This window comes from Daldinia vernicosa (genome assembly GCF_022497035.1).
Source record: "Daldinia vernicosa strain CBS 139.73 unplaced genomic scaffold F5Y00scaffold_3, whole genome shotgun sequence".
In the NCBI taxonomy this organism is placed as follows: domain Eukaryota; kingdom Fungi; phylum Ascomycota; class Sordariomycetes; order Xylariales; family Hypoxylaceae; genus Daldinia; species Daldinia vernicosa.
Window position 1 is genome coordinate 179,792 of NW_025953919.1, and position 18,720 is coordinate 198,511.

Genomic DNA, 18,720 nt, shown 5'->3' on the forward strand with positions numbered 1-18,720 from the left:
CCCCAAGTCCTACGCCTGCAACTATAAGATCATACGACTTACGTGATCCGTCATCTGTATCCAACGGCGCTTGACACTCATCATGCAGGTCTATATCAGCTTATAAGTAGCTCGGGAGACTCGGGAGAAACCGACGTACCCATGTCGAGAGGCTAGTACCCCGCCCCTTATTCTGCAAACCAACCAAGCTGAAAATACGTTTTGGGACGTTGACGAATATTAGGCACAACGAGGGAGATACTAAGAGCCAATTACGATAGTTCATTCTAACATCGAGCTATACTTGATCCAAACATAACAATCAATTAGGTAAGTTCTCAGCATTGTTGTGTCGTATAGCATCAGTCTACCTATAACCTCGACGATACTTCACCGCATCTTAGTTCAATCGCCATCGCAAATTGTCCAATCAACGGAAACAATAACACATCGGTAGGAAACAAAAGAGGTGTCAACCGCTACATCTCGAGCGACAGCTAAGGAGGCTATGCTGGAGTATATCGATTACCTTAGGTACGTGATCCTTTTTGGAAGATTGCGCATTGCAGACCAAGGCAACCTGAACCCTCCTCTAAACCACGCCTCAAGCGGTTGATACCCAGCCTATCAAAGGAAGACGTCGCGATATCTCTGTCTCGACGCGCCGCTGTTTTTACATGGCGAGGAGTCATGCCGGGAGCGGGGCATCGTTGACAGCGAAATTCCAACCCCAGCCGTACCAAGTCTGAGACAGGCGTCTAGCATCATAGCCAATGGTGTAATAGCTCGAAGGAAATGAGCATGGTCGTATTGCGCGGCTTCATCCATTCGGGATCCGCGATGTTGAGACGATCGTGGAAGGAAATGTTGTGATTTTCCACGCCAATATGCATCGCTGCCAAGCTCGTAGAGAGAAGCTGAAAGAGCGGCCGGTAGGAGATGCGTCTGCAGAATACCCTCACGATGCACCCCGAAGATACGACGTAAGGTCGGCGACTACTTCATGGAGTTGATCTAGATGTAGGTACAAAGTATAGTGACCGGTTGCTTCTGATAGTCCTGAAAAAAAAGTATATATATCGAGGTCTACGACCGCTAAAAGACCACATCCAAACCAGACAGCTCAACTCAACTATCAGTCTACAGTCACAACCTCGATCAATCAGGATAATCCTGCTTAACTTTCAAAAAGTAAGAACAAATGCCTAGCAATCACACCTTAGCAATCATGAGCGGAATGTAATTAACTAACAAGTTACCTATGGGAAGAACTCTCGACTCACACGTCAACTCACTCCATCAAAATGACTACCTGGATCTCCACCCACGGCATCGGTGCCATCAAGGACAGCACTTCCTCATTCTCCATAACCGCCGACAAGGGCTCCGCTCTCGTCAAGCCGACGAGCCCGAACGAGCTGAGCGGATGGATCCACTTCACCATCCCCAGCCCTCCGGTCAACAACCCGAACCTCAAGGTCGTCTCCGTGGACTTCTCTTCCCAGTCGGCCACCGTCGACACCGTGGCCATCTACCTTGCCAACTTGGTCAAGTTCAAGGAAGAAGGGCTCCAGAAGGGACAGTCCTTCTCCCTCACCATCGACTCCGCCACGGCCGTCTACCAGGGCAAGGGTATTTCCGTCTCGGTCCTTGTCCAGTTCGACAGCGTGGCTTCCAACCTCCGGTTCCAGTCTGTTGGAATCCAGGTCTAGATAAGTACGATATCCCCTCCCGTTTACCTACCTACCTAATCTATCACGGGCTCCGTCTAATAGATCTCTCCCAGACAAACCACGATATGATCTACCATATCTCGTTACGACGCGCCAGACGAAACCGACAGGAGTGGAATATTCCATTCAAGCTATGAGGTTGGATCTATATGGAAGTTTTGTTTTTAGGTGCCCTTGATGGGACCGCCTCTCACTTTATGTTGGAAACTTTTTTTTATAAACATGTGCACATGTCATTCGATCGTTTAGTAGCTTTATAGGCTAATCCAACACTATTTCTCTACAAATCCTTAAGAGATGTCGTTGCCACCGGTTTCCCCTAAGAAGTCCTAATAATAACTTCAACAAGGTAAAAAGCATTGCTTACAGTGCTTGTATGGGTATTATCAAATAAGTAGTCTATACCCCTATTAGTACACCGATTGTATCACGATCCTCTCCGTCGTATAGTATATGTCACAGCGAACATCCTCAGAAAAGGTCGCCCAACTAGCTGATTGCTTCCTGATGTATCTAAATCTAACAGATATGGCAAGCCTCCTGAGTTGATCACGTGACTCACGGTCCGTAGCCATTCTTCCATCGGTCGTTGAGGACCGATTTATCCCGCCGAACTTTCTCGCTGACAACTATTTGATCAACTTTTCCTGGCTGTTGATGTACCTATCGTATTGTACTGTAAAATCCAACTTGAACGAACGTGAATTGCTAACAACAGACTTTAGATGCTTCTTATTGAGCTTTCCTTTGCCTTTCCTGCGCTCAGCACGAGCCAACCCTAAAGCTGTAGTGACGATATTTCGGATCTGCCGACCGTCAAATCCGATGCCATATACGTCTTCTTTGAGCCACTCCAAGATCTCCTCATAGTCCTCAATCAGGTTCTTGTCCTCTAGCGGCTGAAGGAACCCTCTGAAGATTTGCTCCATCTGCGCTGGTTTGAGGCTCTCGTACTGGATGGAAACATGGATCCGAGATGGAATAGCAACGTCGAATTGGGCGATTTGGTTCGTTGTCAAAAACATAATACCTTGGTAATACTCAAGGACCCGGAGAAACACTGAGAATATTAACAAGCGAATATTAACAAGCGGTTAGGCTAGCTCGGGGCCATCACCTCTTACCTGAAACGAGAGCATTTCTATCCGTCGAGGTGGCGTTACCACGTCCACGACTTTCGAGAAAAACATCGGCCTCGTCACTAAAGCCGCCGTCAATAGCAGAAGCGAGATTGAAAAGGAATTCGTATGGAAACTCACATCAGTAATATGGCTTGCCAAGAAGCGGCAAGAGTAAATATCTTAGACAGGTTCGATTCAACATGCCGGGCCTTGGTGCCAACATCGGCGACGCTAATAGAGAACAGAGGTTTGCGTGTAGCAATAGCAATGGTTTCTGCTGTCGACGTTTTTCCAACGCCCGGCGGTCCTTTACCCTAATTTAGTATATATCCTGCTAGTTATAACGCCTCATGAGACAGGAACTAAGGTCATACCATAGAGCAGAATAACCAGACCTTTCCCTTTCCCAGGTATGATATCGTCAACTTCCAGATCCATTTCCCCTGGCTTGGTCTCTTTCTTCATTGCCGACGCGTGATTCTGCACAAGGTTAAAAAGCATATCTTTGGTTTTGTTGTCATCGGCGAGCTGTAGTCGAGTAATCCAAGCATTTTTCGGGTCGTCGGGCGGGATTTCCTGTACCATGGTGACTTGCAATTGCGCCCACTGTTTCTCTCCGAGAATGTATCCGAGTAGACGTGGAGGACAGAGCATGTATTGTTCGTCCTCCCAAATCTTATTCTTTTGGATTTTGACTTCGTCGAAGCGAGTCCTATATTTAGCTGTTAAGCCTCCGTTCTGCTGACAGTCAGAGCACATGCAATCCAAGTCATCTGCACTTAGTTTCAATGCACCGTTACGAGCAACCAAAGGCCCATATTGGAAGTAGGACAGGTAGTCGATCACAACTCTGCTATTTATCTGAACGAGCATTAAGCCTTTGTTCGTATTCCAAGAATGTAGGAGGCGATATAACTTACATATGATGACTTCACAGATTCGATTCGAGTAGGTTCCTGTGCCGACAGATGGCGCCTAAGCATTCTCCGCTCAAACTCCAAGAAGGGATTCGTTGACCGAGTATCGCTATTATCATCCTAGTAACAAATTAGCGTTATGTAACGAAGTCTATAAATAATAGGGGCCAACCTCATCGGCTTGCACTAGTCCAGTAAAGCCCTTTTTCTCAAAGATCGTCTCACCCTCGTACTCGAATAGCCGTGATCCTTCTTTGGTAAGACAGTACTTCCGGAATAGTTTACCGCGCTCAATCAGTTTAGACTTGACGGAATCATAATCGGCGTGTAGACGGAAGGGATAGTATGGTAATGCTGTTATGGGCCTGTGTCCGTCAAACTGCTCAAAGAGAAGTGTGAAGCCAGTCCTCTGGAACTTTTCACCGGTCCAATCATACGTCCAGCACACAAGCTGCCATGGCAGTAACTGCTGCGGACGGTCGCCACGCTCTGGCCAGGTCCTCCTGTTGTCTTGAACAATAAACACCTGATCCTGGTTTTGGAAAGGCTTTCCATAAACCAGAGTTCCAGGGGGAAATATAGTCCAGAGGTCATCGAATTGAATCGTACTTTCTCGCAAGCATACTTCCCGGGTTTTGAAGTATTTATCTAGTTTGGCATCGCCTGACGATCCACCCGAAAGTATACTTAGGAGAGTCTGTAGGTCTTCTCTGGCCTGTTTGTCTTGCTCATTCTTTGGGTCTTGGGCTGCTGCCTTTTCTAGCTCACCCCACTTGAAGATGAATGGCTCGTAAGGAGAATAAATAGTAACCGGTGATGCGCGGAATAAATGATACGGGTAGTCACCAAGATGCTCTTTCAAGAGCTCCCACAGCCCCAGATTGATTATGTCAATTTCAGAGCAGTCTTCTTCACCTGAGAACTTGTCATGTACCGTCTTTCTCAATATGAAGGCAAGGTCGCTAGTGTCTGGCTTTGAGTTTAGGGTTTCATCTTGGCGCTCAACACGCTCTCCTGTCTGAGGATCCTTAATTGTTTTGACAATTTTTACTCGAGAATGCAGATTGGTATTTTCCTTTGGTACAGAACGTTAGACCCAAGAGAGACCTCTTAGACAATGAGTAGATATCTGACTCACGTTGTCATCTTTCACTTTCACTTCGCTATCGGTAGTATCTGAAGACTTCTAGGTCTTTCCGTTAGGGTTCAAGAAGGTACGGGGATAGGTGATAGATGTCCTCACCTTTGAGCCCTCTGATGGGCCCGTTGCCCCATTCTCGCCTTGCTTTGTAGATTCTAACAGGGAGTTGTATCTCTGGTCTAATTCTGAAAGCCGCTTCTCGAGATCGAGAAGTCTAACCTCTAGCGCCTTAGGCCAAGTTAGTTTGGCATCTCGATGAAGTATGGATGGGACGATTCTTTACAGGCAACGCAGCAGATTCTGATGGTGCCATCACGCCGGTATATTTTAGATGCACTTCCTTCTAAATTTTGGTTAAAAGACTTGCTGGGTATGGCATCGGTGAGCGTGAGTAGATTAGCTATCCCCTATTGTAACGCGTGACAGCGCTGGAATTTCAAGTTTCCATGTGTACTGTCGAGTCTGAGGAGCGATGGGCTTGAGGCGACCCTTTAATAGCACGCTTCACTTCGGCAGTTCAGAAATGCTTCTGAGAGACAACGGTAATGGATGTTCAGCTGAAGATGACATGCATGTATAACGCAACCCCCTTGGCAATGCTTATTGCTTATAGATAACGAATTGCACTTCTGAGTCACACTATAATACCCCTCCTAGGACTTAATCGCCGACCCCAGTGCATGATATACTGAAATTTTAATTTATAATGTCACTGGATCATGGGTAATCACTTGCACCTAGGTACTAGGATGTAACCGGTGAAGATAGCAATATAAGCACCATCCCTATAGGTTAGGTATCTAATGCATTCTTGTCAGACCCCGACAACTATGCTGGTTTCTCATTCGATTCTCTTAGGTCCCCAGCCTTGTCGCTCTAATTATTTTTCAAGGTGCCTTCTGCCAAAATGTCTCAAGAAAAGGGCTCCTCGAAGGGCATAAAGCTCTTCAGCAAAAACGATATGTAAGTACCTACCTACGTTAGGTCACTATAGCTACCTACCTACGTATATTTGTAGCTGATTTCGAATTTAGGGCCGTGCTCGAGAAATCAGACCACGAACAGAAGAGATTGCGCGAATTTGCCAACACTCATGATAGATTTTCTGAAGAGGAAAAACACGCCTTGCAGCTTGACAGTGTTGATGCATTTAGCAGGATCTGGGTCAACACCCTCGACGCCAAGGGCGACTTCCAAGTAAGCCATGAACATGGCGTTGGGGCGACAGCCCAAATATTACAAAGCTCTGCGGACACGGCCGTAGTTATCCTACAGCATATCGAGCCTATCTTGCAACTTGTGAAAGATTTTGGTGCGCCATACGGCGGGATGGCCGTTGGGACTATTTCGTTTCTCTTCACCGTATGACTGACCGAAGCCGTATCTAAGTCAAGCTGAACAAAGATTTCCAGATTGCCCGTAACAGAGCCAAAATGGAGAGTGACATCTCTGACACGCTTTCTCAAATTCACGATAGAGTTGCTGGGCTAAGGCTCTACCGACATATCTATAACGATGACCACGAACTCGACCATCAATTGCAGTCCAATATCGTCAAAGCTTATGACAAGTTCATCGATTTTTGTATTGTGGCTATTAAATACTACTCCGAGGGAAGCATAAGTGAGCGCCCAGCTATTTAGGTTTGGATTTTCAACTGATTTCTAGTATCAGGACGATGGGCCAAAGCTTTGTGGGGATCATCAGTGACATTGGAGAATAGCGCACATGAAGTGCAACAAGCAATCGTCAACGTCAGGTATATGAGCGAGGAACTGCTGAATAAGAATGTTGGTGCTCTCAAAGAGCAGCTCGTTTGTTCGTTTAACTTCCCCCTTTGAATATGCGTATATTGACGTGTCGCTCAAGGCCTAAAGAAGGACATCAAAAGTATATCCGTCGGACTTGGGCGATATAGTTCTTAGGCAATAACTAAATTTCGGTAGGATTGCGAGAGGGACAGAATAGCGATCGTTTAGTCAGTATTAAGGAGCTGCTACATCTCGAAGGGTTCTCGATGGAATCCGAATCCGAACAGTTGCGGAGGTATCAATATGAGTTCAATGTGGATTTGGAACGTGGCTGGGATTACCTGGAGCATATGCGAGGATCCCGACTCGAGGAGTTCAAGAGTCACTTGGATTTCCAAGCATGGCGAGATTCTTCGCACTCCTGTATGTTACTCTTGACAGGATATAACGACCAATCGGTTCACTCAGCCAGACGCTGCTGGCTGTCTTCCATCGCCCTGGATACGATCGAGAACTTTAGGAAATCCGAACGAGGTGATCCGTACGCCTTCTATATCCTCGAATATCAAGAACACAGCCTGCTCCCGGTGCTCTCCCACGTTATCATCCAGCTGCTGACGTTAAATCCTCAGGCGCTGGAGAATGATAAGCAGTATGAAGAGTTGCGAGCGGAAGTTAAAAAATATTGTACGGCGCTTGAAGCCGAATCACAAAGCCACAATGAACATGAACATAGCGACGCGGTCAACATACTGCTTCAAAGGGTGGCGCTTAGGGTTCTAAACATGTTCGATCAGACCAAACCGGTATGGATCATTATGGATCGTGTTGACAATTGTAAATTAGGCAAGGTCAACCACCGGAAAAAGCTGATGAAGGCATTGGTTTATCTGCTGGAGAACGCTGCTGTCAAAGTTAAGGTTCTTGTCGTAGCCAATGGTTATGACTGGAAAGCAGACAAAGAAAGTGATGAGTTCGGGCAGAGCCGTCCTGAGAGTATAATCGTTCACACGGCCCAACAGAAGGTTATCAATTAGTTTATGTCCAATACACACCCCTTCCCCTAAACATGGAGTAAAACGAGGGCGAGGAGGCAAAAATGTAAAACGTACAACACCGGGGATTCGCTGGTCGTCACCGACCCAACTACTAATCCGGCGGTATCCGGCTTGTCTAGGGGAGAGCGGACGGGATCCCGAATTTTCCAGATCCTATGGTCGTACGTGATATTTCCAACTGTTTCGACGATATATATTTAGAATTCTGGTAGACTCGCGGAACAATAAGGTTGTTTTCATGCTGTTTGGTTCCACCTCGTGATACTTGCATTGATTTCTATTACTAGTTAGGACTAATCCTTAATTACACTACTAAGCTAGCTAGCCCCTAGCCCCTTTCCTTAATTAATGCGTAGTGCCCCTGAAGGGCGCGAGATTCGATAGAGGCGTTATGTGGGATATCCAGATACCATGTACCCTCACACGTGACCGTAGGTCACGTGTCATCCAAACATTCAGAGACATATTGAGTGTTTGGAAAAAATAATAATAATGTTCTTAGTTTAGTTTCAGTTAATTGAACATCATCATCCAACATGTCATAGGATATAAACTATGATACCTGAAGTATAGGTACCTTTATCACAAATTTAGCCTTACATGTACATGTATGTTGTTGGGATATCATTACGTAAGACTAATCACGTGGTGAGATTAGTCTACGCACAAAACACCACATCATTCTAGCTAGCCCACACTTACGTAACTTACCAATTACAACAACAGTCAATCGTGATAGCCTCATTTCGTGTCTCCTTTCGTATTCCCTTCTACTACCCTAATCCGTACATACGTACAATATGGACTAGACCTTGTCTACCGACATATGTAGTAAACAGCCTCTCCGTATTACCCAGGTAATCAGCTGAGCGTCCATAATATGGCGTGGGATCATGTCGAACAAACCGCTATACCACTAAAAGGTTATTTGGTAATAGATTCTATTCTATTATGCTTTATATTTGTATCGGACAGATAGTAATATCTGACAGATTATTTGTCGCTTAGTGCCACCACGTATAATTCAACAGGATTGATTGACATATCTGCATTGAGCCGCGATCACAAAATTTTTCATAAGACATTGGCAAGAGTAGGAATAGTCTTACGCAGGAATCCGGGAATGCATATGCATGTAAGCGGTGAAGCTTCGTGTGTGACTGAATACAAACGGAGCGGGGAAGTGGTTTAGGAGAGCATATGGTTGAAATGGGAAGACATTATGATGAGTCTTTGCTCCTTGGTGATTCATTTTTCTCCCCTCTTTTTCCTTTGCATCACCTGTTAGCATATTGATATTTCATATCGCTTGTCACGGCTGAAAATGTCAGAGTCCGAAGGGATTCAAGCAGCCGGCTTAGGCGACCCAGCTCTCCTCCAGAAAATCGACGAGTTGCGACGTTTGAATATCTCACCCACGGTGCCGCTAACCCAGGTAAGTTCGTCATGGTTTGTTATTATCCAAGTCTTGTATACAGCTAAACCTATCTCGCGAAGCTTGTTGTAGTCGGCGACAGGTCTACCGGCAAGTCTAGTTTTCTTGAGAGTTTAACCGGCTTCCCCTTTACACGAGCCAGCAAAGGCAGTACTAGCTATGTGATCGAGATCGTCTATCGAAGAAGCAATACGGAAAGAATTTTAGTATCTATGCGGCCTGCCCCTGTATGTGGATCATATATGGGTGGAAATCTAGGGAATAGGAATGCTGAGTTACGAGCTTTCAAAGCGGAACTCTTACCCGAAGACCGGAATAGCAAGAAATTGCAAGACCTGTTCGACCAGGTATTTTTCCTGTCCCGCGAATAAGCCTGACATATAGATTACCTCGTTGCTCATTATTTAATAGGCTTTTACCCTTCATTCGGAACGTGGTCGGCCTTCTTATAAATCAGAATTTGCCAGAGATGTCTTACAGATTGAGATAACCGGCCCCAGAGAAGAACATCTGACAATCATAGATATGCCTGGTTCGTTTTTTAGCTGCTATATCTCTTGGTTTTCTTCTAACTTCGTGAGCTAGGGTTACCTGATATTCCAAAGCAATGTGTGTCTCCCAGTTCGGGGCTAACCTAATACACTGACGGAAAATAGACTCCCTAGGTGAAGCTATTGATATGGAAGTTGAGTCAATGGTTGAGGACTATGTTCGAATGCCTCAAACAATGTAAGTGGGGAGTGATGCCATTTCATACCTATTCAACTACCTAAATATTAATGCAGTTTTAGCATCCTTGCAGTTGTATCATCCATGGATGATGTCAAAAACTGGCGCATTTCGAAAATAGTGGAAGATGTTGATCCTGAATGGAGGCGTAGTATTGTGATATTTACAAAGCCGGATCTCGTCGCACATCATACATCCAAAAATGCAATTGTCGATATGGTCAATCAGAAAAGAACTTTCTCAGATCGCATCCCCTTCCCAAGACATGCTTATCAGGAAAAGCCTTTGTTAGAACGCTTCATCGTCCAAAACCAAATAGGACACGCTTCGACCTCTGGCCCTGCCCAACATGATCACGCCAAGTGCGTATTCTTCAATAAGTCACCATGGGACCAATTGGACAAGGCCCGAATTGGTGTCGGCTCGGTTCGATCTCGGCTTCGAGAACTATTATTAGTAGATCGCACAGGTCGTTACTTATTCGAAGTCAAGAAAGAAGTAGCGGCTACCCTCGCAACGAAGAAAGAAAGACTGGAACTCGTGGGTGAGCCTCGTGTCGATACTGACAAGCAACGCACACACCTTATCCGCGCCGCCGTACGATTTTCAGAGATTGCAAAGCATGCCTCAGATACGAGAAACACTAGAAACCCGTTATCATCCCCAAGCCCCTATCTGTGTCTTGCATCCCTCTTGCAGGAAACCGAGAAAGGATTTGCCGAGATGCTATTTGAGAAAGGACATCATTATGAGTTTGAAGGCGAAGACGGTACAACTGATTTCCTATCAATACCGACGTACCGAAATGACCTTTACGAGATATCTTTTGTCATCCCTAACGAAAAGGAATATCCTGAGCTACACAGAATACTTTCTGAACCGTTTTCCTGCCCACGCGTTTCTAAGGGAGAACTCATCGACCACATTCGAGAGATATACTCGCCTTCTCCCAGATACGAACTCGATGTTGTAAGTTATGACTCACGCCACCGTGATTTGGTAATGCCTTGTGACATTTTATTTGAGACTCATGCTAATTGACTTGGTAGTTTGGAAATTCTCTACTACCCACAATCTTCAGGGAACAGTCAGAGAAATGGACTCCGCTTACTCTAGCTCACCTCTCAAATGTCATCTTGATCATCCACAAGTTTATTGACACGGCCATGAAGGCAGTCTTCCCGGATGACGGATTACGAGTGGAGTTGCAAAAATTTCTCTCCGATGAGTTCCTCGACTGCTATCGTCGTGCCATCAAGCATGCCGAATTCCTTCTGCACGTCGAGTGTAAGGGTAGAGTGGCCACCACTCACCCCAATTTCAAAGACCTTCTAGCCAACAACCGAGAAGAGCGGCAGAAGCGCATGGTGCGAGAAGGGGGCAAGGAAGTTTCTGAACCCTCTACAGGAAGAAATCGCGTTAAGGCGAAGAAGGATGCCATTGAAGCAGTACTGCCCTCGGTAGAGCATATTTACGGGGATGTACACGATGTAGTAAAAACGTACTACGAGATAGCTCGCGCACGTTTCCTAGATGGGATTCATCAGCAAGCCATCACACACTTCTTGCTGGATGGCGAACAGAGCGTTTTCCAGGTCTTCACCCCCGAACGAGTACTATCCATGACCAGCGAAGAGGTGGAAAAGATCGCAAAAGAAAGTCCTATCAGCACGCAAGCCAGGGAGGAATTGGAGCAGGAGGTTGAGAACCTGGAGAAGGCTCTCGAAGTGCTTGACGCCTAGATGAATACCTACGTAGATAGGTAGTCGTTAGAAAGAAGAGGCCTTAGGCCACGATAGTCTAATAAATGAATCAATTGATTCCATACGCCCGCTGTCGACATAAACGAAAAAAAAAAAAAAAAAATGTAGCATCCCGCTTCCAAGGGACACTGCATGAGTCGTGCCTAACGTCGGGCAGATGCATAAGATTTGATGTCTAATTCCGAGGGCGGACAAGATCATGCACATATGCAACTGCACCTACATGCTATGCCATGCCCAATATATGCATGCAGACCGTTAAGCCGTCGGAGATAGCCGCGTACCCAAGTATTCTTTTCTTCTGACATGCATAGGTATCCTTAATTTCGCGAATGAAGGTATCGTGAGTTGGCAAGGCGAAAATATACCTCATATAATACCTGCAGTCGTAGAGTAAATTAAGTTGCAATACAAACAATTAGCACTAACATTATATGACCCCCGTTCGCAACGTAGCCTCAGATTCGAAACGGCCCCGTCAGCCGCCAAAAAAAAGAACACACGCGCTAGACCCAAGAGATCGGGCACCAAGACGGGAGCCCAGAGCATCGGTAGTTGCTCAAGTGGGGACGAAGCAGAACATCACAGCACACAGCAAACAGCACACAGCACACGAACAGGGGCTAGAGGATTCTCGACACTCGCACTTTTTCCTATTCGTCGTATCGTATATCTATAACGGGGATCGATTGGGATACATGTTAGCTACCTACATATATGTACTAGATTCGAGGATCAACAACAATATCAACAAGAACATTCTTCTTTCTTCTTTCCAACATGCAAATAACAGGCCGTGACGCGTAAAAGGGGGGCATAAACATCAAAACAACAGTAGAGTAGTAAGTAGTACTTCAAAAAAAAATAAAAAAATTGAAAACTTCCAAACACCATTTGCCATTTGCCATTTCCCATAACTAAGAATAATAATAATAAGAAAAAAAAAAAAAAGTCTCATGCGCTATGCTGCTCTAGAACGAATTATTCATCTCGACGTGCCAACGAAAACCCCCAAGTTTCCCAGTAGTAATAATAGTAGTTCCGTCCCGAATCTAGGTAGGGGTATATAACGATACGCCGTCGCCATGCCTGTATACGACAAAGGAAAGTAATGAAATGAAGGGTGAGTATATATGTAGGTTAGGTAACCCAAGATATGTATGTGTGTATGTGTGTGCATATATGTATGTGCGTATATGTATGTAAGGTCGAGGAGGGTAGGGTAGGGTAAGGTAAGGTCGAGGAGGGTAGGGCAAGGTAAGGTAGGGTAAGGTAGGGTAGGGTATGATGCGAAGAGTTTGTGGAAAAGATCTAGCCCTATGCGGGGTAACATTAAGCTGCCTCTCGGCTCGCGAGACGCAGCCGCAGGACCGGGGGGACGTCAACGGCTCGTCAATGGAAAGTCCCGGTCCAGTAAACGTAAAGCAGGCAACAACCTGCATTGGTGATGGCTCGGGAAGAAGTAGTCTTCGGTAGTAAGGTTGTGCGACCACGGCGTGCTCCAGCTGTTGAAATCCGAGTCCCTAGGTAGAGCTGCGGCTTTGGTCTCGAAATCGCTAAGCTTGGCTTCTATATTGTGGAGATATAGGAGGTCAGGGCCGGCCCACTCGTTGATGAGGTTGGCTATGCGTTGGAATCCGTTGGTGTGGCCGCCGCACTCTTTAGATTGAAAGCCGCAAAAGACGAATAGGTAGCTGTGGATGAGCTCGTGGATGAAGGTCGAGATGAGCAGACGCCTGTTGTACCTCTTGTCCTTAAGAATGCGTCGCGACAGGAAGATGAGCGTCTCGTAGCCATCGGTGAGTGGCGACCTCCTCAGTGCGGTGGTGCCGATGAGGCAGCTGGGTAAGTCCCTCCACGCCCATGCGACACGACCCTTCAGTTTTCCGTGGAAGAAGATTTCGTTAGCCGCGTAGAAGATGCCCTGCAGAGCGACGTCGTCTATGTCAAACTCGGCCTCGGGCGACTTGGGACAGATGAGGCTCCTCAGAATCCGCTCGTGCTGGGAGACCCTGCTCCTCCGGCGAGGATCCGCGAGGTCGGCCGCGACGAGCTTGGCCGCTTCGTCATGGGCTTGGTCAGCGTGAGTGGGACGGCTCATGGCGGGCGAGTCCGAATGCACCCTGTAGTGCTGGAAAGAGCCAGGCCGCATCGTAGATTCGGCGCGGTGGTGGGCCGCGACGGAGTTTTCGACCATTACTTGACCGAGCCCGGATGAGCCGGGGCCGGAGTTTCCCTCCTTAATGATGAAGAAAGCCGGACGGGCCAGGGTCTGTTCAAAATCCATGGCTTCGAAGGTATCGGGGTGGTCGACAAACCGGTGGCGCTTAAACGGTTGAAACATTTTGTTGAAGTCATCCGGAAGGCTAGAGAGTTCAGAGTAGCTGGGACGGCGCTTCTTGTGCTCGACGTGCTGACGACGTCGACGATATGGGCCGTCGGGGAGAGATGAGTCGCTTGAGGAGCGCGACATCTCCGTCCCTCCGACGTACCAGCTGGCCATTTGACATTTCTTGAGAAAGGTCCTCGATCAGTGTTGAGAAAGACGAAGTCGGACGTGGTACCACCCAGAGGTCGCGGGTGAGATGGTAGACGATGTGTAACTCGGACTTTGCTGTCAAACTGTCAAAGGGAAGACTTGCGAATCATCACCGAGTTTTTTTAATTCGGAATTCTCGCAATAGAACCCATATACCTAGTAGAGGGGGGAGGGGAGCTGAGCAAAGTCGACTGCAGGGACGCCACGACAATCAATGGTCGTGCAGGATCCCTCTTGGGAAGATGCGGCGTCGGGATTGGTGTCTATTGACACACGCAACAGCGGCAGCCGGCTAAGCTGGGCTGTTAGCCTCACTCTCAGACTCTCCAGGCAGGCTGGGTTTGTGCCTGTTAACTGGCGGGACGACAGCGATATGTGGAGGTCTTAAAGGTTACAGCCCTCGGACAAGGCAACGCCAGAGAATCCACTCCTTAAAGAAACGTCCTACTACCAAACACCTGCTTGGACGGTTGGAATCTTGGCTGACGAATTTCGAGTGTCCGAAAAAAAAAAAAAAAAAAAAAAAAAAAAAAAAAAAAAAAAAAAAAAAAAAAAAAGCTGCCCTCTTTTGCGACCTTCTATGCCCTGTGCCTACGCTACAGACCATCCGTCTTCTCCTCCTGTAAATTTCACCCACCCCCACAGCCCAAGTGTTTAAGAGCCGGACGTAATAGTGGAGAAAAAGCAAGGGGATATTTTTGTTTCGATAGGAAAAAAAGCTCTACCTAGTCGGGTAGATCGTCGATGGCTGGTACATGAATGGATCCCGTGAGGAGCCTTGGGGACGGAGGAAGCGGTGAAAGGAAGATTACGAGACGGAGAGCCGAGAGAAGCTAGAGGGACAAAGAGAGAGAGAGAGAACCCATATGCAGTAAGTGCAGCGAGTGCAGTGGCGTCAAAACCGGTCGTCTATCCTACTTGCTTAACCTTACCTCTGCTTTACCCATCGTGGTCTCGGGTGCCGGGTTAGAAAAGTCTGGTGCGCCAATGCCGGGACGAGAAGTGTATTGTACAGCGAATACAAAAAAAAAAATACGGCAGTGTGGAAAAACTATCCCGAACTTGACAACGCAGCAAGTAAGCAGAACGAACCGTGGTTCTCGGCATTACGTGCCCATCTCCTTGGGAAACCACTTGGAAAAACCACCTGGAAAGAAATACATACAGGTCCTACGTACGAGACAGAGACTTGCCAGTCTAGAACCTGAAGATGCGCTGCAATCTACGCGGCGTAATGCAGTGTGCGGGTGGCAATTCGATGTGTACTAATGCTGAGCGACGCCGGGAGTGGGAAAGACGCAAGTCTTCTAAGACATGAAGAGGCGAAAATAGAAATGATTGGCTGTTCTTCATGCGACGGATTGCTGGCATTAAATTTTTTTAAAAGTCCTTGGTAGTGGCAGTAGTGGCAGTAGGAGCCTGTAGGAAGCCTGTAGGGGCAGGTAGGGGTAAGTAGAAAAGGTGGGGCCCAAAACCAGAATCGGACACCCCCCTGTCCTTGTGCTAATTTGGATCAATTTCCATTGGTTACAGCAAAGCCCGCCAAGTTGAACCCGTCCTCTGATTTGTTGCCTCACGTTTTTCAGTTGGCTTGAAGCGTCAATCAATAGCTCTGATGCTTAATTGTTTTTTGTTGAGGCTAACAACACACGTTTCCCATTTTGGATCATTCGAGAGACATTTATGCAGTAAGATATCCATGTGAGAAGGGAGAAAGGGAGGAGTGACGAAACAAAGAACGGTGAAGAGAAGGGCAGAAAATAGAAGGGAAACGAAAAGCCAAGTCACGGGATGCCATCGACAACGGCAGAACGGCTGACCCATTCATCCTCATCCCTATCACATCCACTTACTAACGTCCCCCGTCTTGATCCACTTGACACCTTTCGCCTCCGGGACCTAGCCAATGATCTATAAAACATCGTGATAAGATAACGCAATCCGCCTCGATTTCCAGTGTTTCATCGCTCCTCCGAGACTGCCGATCCCTTCTCGTCCAACGTGGGTAGTGAGATCATGACTCAAAACCTCTGGCTAAGTAACCAGAAAGAATAACGTCAAAAAGGATGGTGCACCTACCAGCATAATTGTTAGTAGACTGCGCCAGTTATTTTGACACTATTCTGCCAGTCTGCCAGAGATCATGGTAATCTAAATCTGCTAGCTGCTAGTCCGCATCTTCATCTGTGTGACGTGGTTAAATCCCCTTGCTCGATATATAGAGTGTACCATCGAAGCGGAGCAAATCAGATGCTAATGTTTTAGATTCCGCTGTGGAGGCTGCCAGCCCCGAGGTTCTGTACGAGCCGGACGTCTCGAGCCTGTCGTTCTAGCGCTAGCCTCATTCTCTCGCCGTACATCTGCTCATCCTCCTCTGCTGCGATATCTTCCGGCGTCCTGGTATTCTCCTCGAAATCCTCCGGGGAGAATCCAGGCTGGGACGAGAAGCTGAGCAATCCCAACCTCTCTCCGGTCCAGAAGAGAATATCTTCGTCGTTGGCCTGGATTTCGCCGTCCTGTCCGGGTATCCGCGTGGACAGGATCTTTCTCGCGATGTCGTCCGACCCGGGCATAGACCCGAAGAGCGAGCGCTGGGCGACCCTTTCGGACTTGCCGATCTTGTGACGGCGCACTTCGGTAAAGCCGTCCCTCTCGACCCACTTTAGATATCCTTGCCCGTCGGAGAAGACGATTCTGGTGCCGTGATTTATGACGGAGAGGAGCTTCGACTGCGAAGCCGTCTGCCGGTTCTTCAAGGAAGACTTCTGGATGACCGGCTCCCGTGGTGAGTCGTCCGCGCCAGAGGACAGGCCGTATAATTCGAGTGATCCCTTGGTACTATACTCGCCGCATGCTATTAAGGTTCTTCCGTTGGCCGTGCTCTTCCTCTTCTCGATCGGTTCCTCGGAAGGTAGGAAGCGCTGGCGGAGATCGCTGTATAGAGTGGCGAAAGGGAACGGAAGCGATGTGAGACTACAGAGCCGCGCCCCTGAATGAACTGATCCCTTGATTGCTGGAAACATGCGCCTGTCGTAATGTAAAATATTTGAGAACCGTCCTGCTACGAAGATATCGTCCGATAGTTGGCTGTTGTCCGAGCGTCCGAGGTGGAGAATGCTCTGAGGTCCTGACTGAGCAAGGGAAGCGTACGGGGCCAGCGGCCTAGGATCTAATATGTGGGAGAAATTTCGGCCGCTCTTTCTACTAATACTATCTAATTGCATATGGTGTTCGCTTCGATATTCCGATCTCGCTCTAGAATCGTGAAAGTGTAGGCCATGGATCGTACCGACTGTTAGTGGGACGTTGGGATCGGCAGCCGAGAGCGTAGTAATCGACCATTCGAATGGGCAATCCTCCACAACTTGTAGTGTCTTGAGGTCGACCTCAATAAGATCTACAGGGGAATCAGCGACCGTCTTAGGTATCATCAGAGGGGAGGGACTTACTGCTCTGGACAGCAAAAAAGGCTACATGATTTACGCTGTCAATGCTGACGCATTCAGTCACCCCTGTATTGATCATCTTCGAACGTCTTGATAGATCAGCGCCCGGACCGTCGGCGCACAGGAGACCGGGGTTAGATTTAGACAGGATTGACCCCTTCCTGCTTCGGGTACCCTTTACATCCCACAAGCAAACAGAGCCATCATCAAGTGGTGATACTGCAAAGAGCTCGTTTCCGCCTGGTGGGTTATATAAAGCGATTCCACTAGCATCCAAATGGGTTCTTAGAGAGCCTGTCCGAACATGGGGCTGCTCGAACCAGCTAACCGCGATAGGTCCATATCGATGAATGTATTCGTTATACCAGTTCGTCTTTTCGTTAGGAAATGTCGGATCCCAGTTAGCGGCAATACGAGCTTGTTCCCGCTTCCTCCTCCTGGACGATAACTGAGATAGACTTTCGAGCCGGTTCCAATGCACCTCGTTTTGATCATCTTGTATCTGGTTCGCTTGTCCCGCAGTTGTAGGCGCGCCGCTCAACGTCGCGCCATCTTCGTCGATCCAATCAGAGCCCAGTCGAGAGAGCCTAATGCGTTCGCTCACGGCCGAGGCGGATAAGCTTCTGTCTCTCCAGAAGTTCCCATCTCGACATAATCCTAAGAAATGTTTCGAAGCGCTTTGGAGAATAACGACGTCGCGCGATTCTAGAACTAATGACAGATTCTCTGTCAGCGAGGAATTGAACCTATTGGAAGCGAAGTAGAATTGCGATGGCAAAACTCACAGGAAAGAATGTGTAGGAAGATCTCGTCGGGAAGTTTTTCGAGCAGGCTGGCAACAGTCATCGTCCGCGGACCGCAGGAAATTCTAACTGTATTCTAACTCGTACAAGGCGCGAAACGAAAATATAATTGCAACAAGCAACGAGCAACTCACAAGACAAGATGAGTATACTTACAATAGCTAGAAGAAGCAAAGAGATTTAATTAGCTGAATAATCATGAGTAATCTAATAAAGATAGGATCGGAGGAGACTTGAATACTATGTAGAAAATCCCCTCCTTAACCTATCGGGGCTAAATGACGAAAGCGACAATGATCGATGGA

General features: G+C 47.4%; 6 protein-coding genes across 6 annotated transcripts; 3 read left to right on the plus strand and 3 right to left on the minus strand.

The window, feature by feature from the left end:
- The first annotated feature begins 1,252 nt into the window (after positions 1–1,252).
- F5Y00DRAFT_224475 (uncharacterized protein) lies at positions 1,253–1,695 on the plus strand. Its single transcript, XM_048006009.1, has one exon. The coding sequence runs from the start codon at positions 1,284–1,286 to the stop codon at positions 1,689–1,691; it is 408 nt and encodes a 135-aa protein (XP_047869286.1). The 5' UTR covers positions 1,253–1,283; the 3' UTR covers positions 1,692–1,695.
- A 575-nt stretch (positions 1,696–2,270) lies between these two features.
- Positions 2,271–5,204, minus strand: F5Y00DRAFT_257383 (P-loop containing nucleoside triphosphate hydrolase protein; the record flags this gene model as incomplete). Its single annotated transcript, XM_048010549.1, has 10 exons — positions 2,271–2,341; positions 2,413–2,772; positions 2,837–2,913; positions 2,972–3,140; positions 3,208–3,694; positions 3,754–3,870; positions 3,923–4,825; positions 4,889–4,936; positions 4,994–5,119; positions 5,175–5,204. 10 exons carry the CDS (start codon positions 5,202–5,204, stop codon positions 2,271–2,273), a joined length of 2,388 nt encoding a protein of 795 aa, XP_047869287.1.
- A 594-nt stretch (positions 5,205–5,798) lies between these two features.
- Positions 5,799–7,679, plus strand: F5Y00DRAFT_257384 (uncharacterized protein; the record flags this gene model as incomplete). The annotated part of the gene is made up of 6 exons (XM_048010550.1): positions 5,799–5,854; positions 5,926–6,253; positions 6,304–6,514; positions 6,566–6,709; positions 6,761–6,781; positions 6,838–7,679. The coding sequence occupies 6 exons, from the start codon at positions 5,799–5,801 to the stop codon at positions 7,677–7,679; spliced, it is 1,602 nt and encodes a 533-aa protein (XP_047869288.1).
- A 746-nt stretch (positions 7,680–8,425) lies between these two features.
- On the plus strand, positions 8,426–11,730 carry F5Y00DRAFT_224481 (dynamin family protein). The gene is made up of 8 exons (XM_048006010.1): positions 8,426–8,631; positions 8,709–9,135; positions 9,198–9,482; positions 9,547–9,667; positions 9,721–9,744; positions 9,792–9,864; positions 9,927–10,833; positions 10,914–11,730. The coding sequence occupies exons 2-8, from the start codon at positions 9,025–9,027 to the stop codon at positions 11,604–11,606; spliced, it is 2,214 nt and encodes a 737-aa protein (XP_047869289.1). The 5' UTR covers positions 8,426–8,631; positions 8,709–9,024; the 3' UTR covers positions 11,607–11,730.
- A 528-nt stretch (positions 11,731–12,258) lies between these two features.
- On the minus strand, positions 12,259–14,668 carry F5Y00DRAFT_224488 (uncharacterized protein). Its single transcript, XM_048006011.1, has one exon. The coding sequence runs from the start codon at positions 14,128–14,130 to the stop codon at positions 13,009–13,011; it is 1,122 nt and encodes a 373-aa protein (XP_047869290.1). The 5' UTR covers positions 14,131–14,668; the 3' UTR covers positions 12,259–13,008.
- A 1,540-nt stretch (positions 14,669–16,208) lies between these two features.
- Positions 16,209–18,706, minus strand: F5Y00DRAFT_99945 (uncharacterized protein). The gene is made up of 3 exons (XM_048014434.1): positions 18,398–18,706; positions 17,616–18,323; positions 16,209–17,563 (listed from the first exon to the last, which is right to left on the minus strand). The coding sequence occupies exons 1-3, from the start codon at positions 18,456–18,458 to the stop codon at positions 16,428–16,430; spliced, it is 1,905 nt and encodes a 634-aa protein (XP_047869291.1). The 5' UTR covers positions 18,459–18,706; the 3' UTR covers positions 16,209–16,427.
- Positions 18,707–18,720: the final 14 nt, after the last annotated feature.

Bases quoted from the DNA above. Each gene is read 5' to 3' on its own strand.
- F5Y00DRAFT_99945 (XM_048014434.1), bottom strand. From the start codon at position 18,458: ATGACTGTTGCCAGCCTGCTCGAAAAACTTCCCGACGAGATCTTCCTA. The intron at 18,324-18,397 runs GTGAGTTTTGCC...ATCTGTCATTAG, and splicing joins CTTCCTACACATTCTTTCCT to TTCTAGAATCGCGCGACGTC. The intron at 17,564-17,615 runs GTAAGTCCCTCC...ATTCCCCTGTAG, and splicing joins CTTTTTTGCTGTCCAGAGCA to ATCTTATTGAGGTCGACCTC.
- F5Y00DRAFT_224481 (XM_048006010.1), top strand. From the start codon at position 9,025: ATGTCAGAGTCCGAAGGGATTCAAGCAGCCGGCTTAGGCGACCCAGCT. The intron at 9,668-9,720 runs GTTCGTTTTTTA...TTCGTGAGCTAG, and splicing joins GACAATCATAGATATGCCTG to GGTTACCTGATATTCCAAAG. The intron at 9,745-9,791 runs GTGTGTCTCCCA...GACGGAAAATAG, and splicing joins ACCTGATATTCCAAAGCAAT to ACTCCCTAGGTGAAGCTATT.
- F5Y00DRAFT_224475 (XM_048006009.1), top strand. From the start codon at position 1,284: ATGACTACCTGGATCTCCACCCACGGCATCGGTGCCATCAAGGACAGC.
- F5Y00DRAFT_224488 (XM_048006011.1), bottom strand. From the start codon at position 14,130: ATGGCCAGCTGGTACGTCGGAGGGACGGAGATGTCGCGCTCCTCAAGC.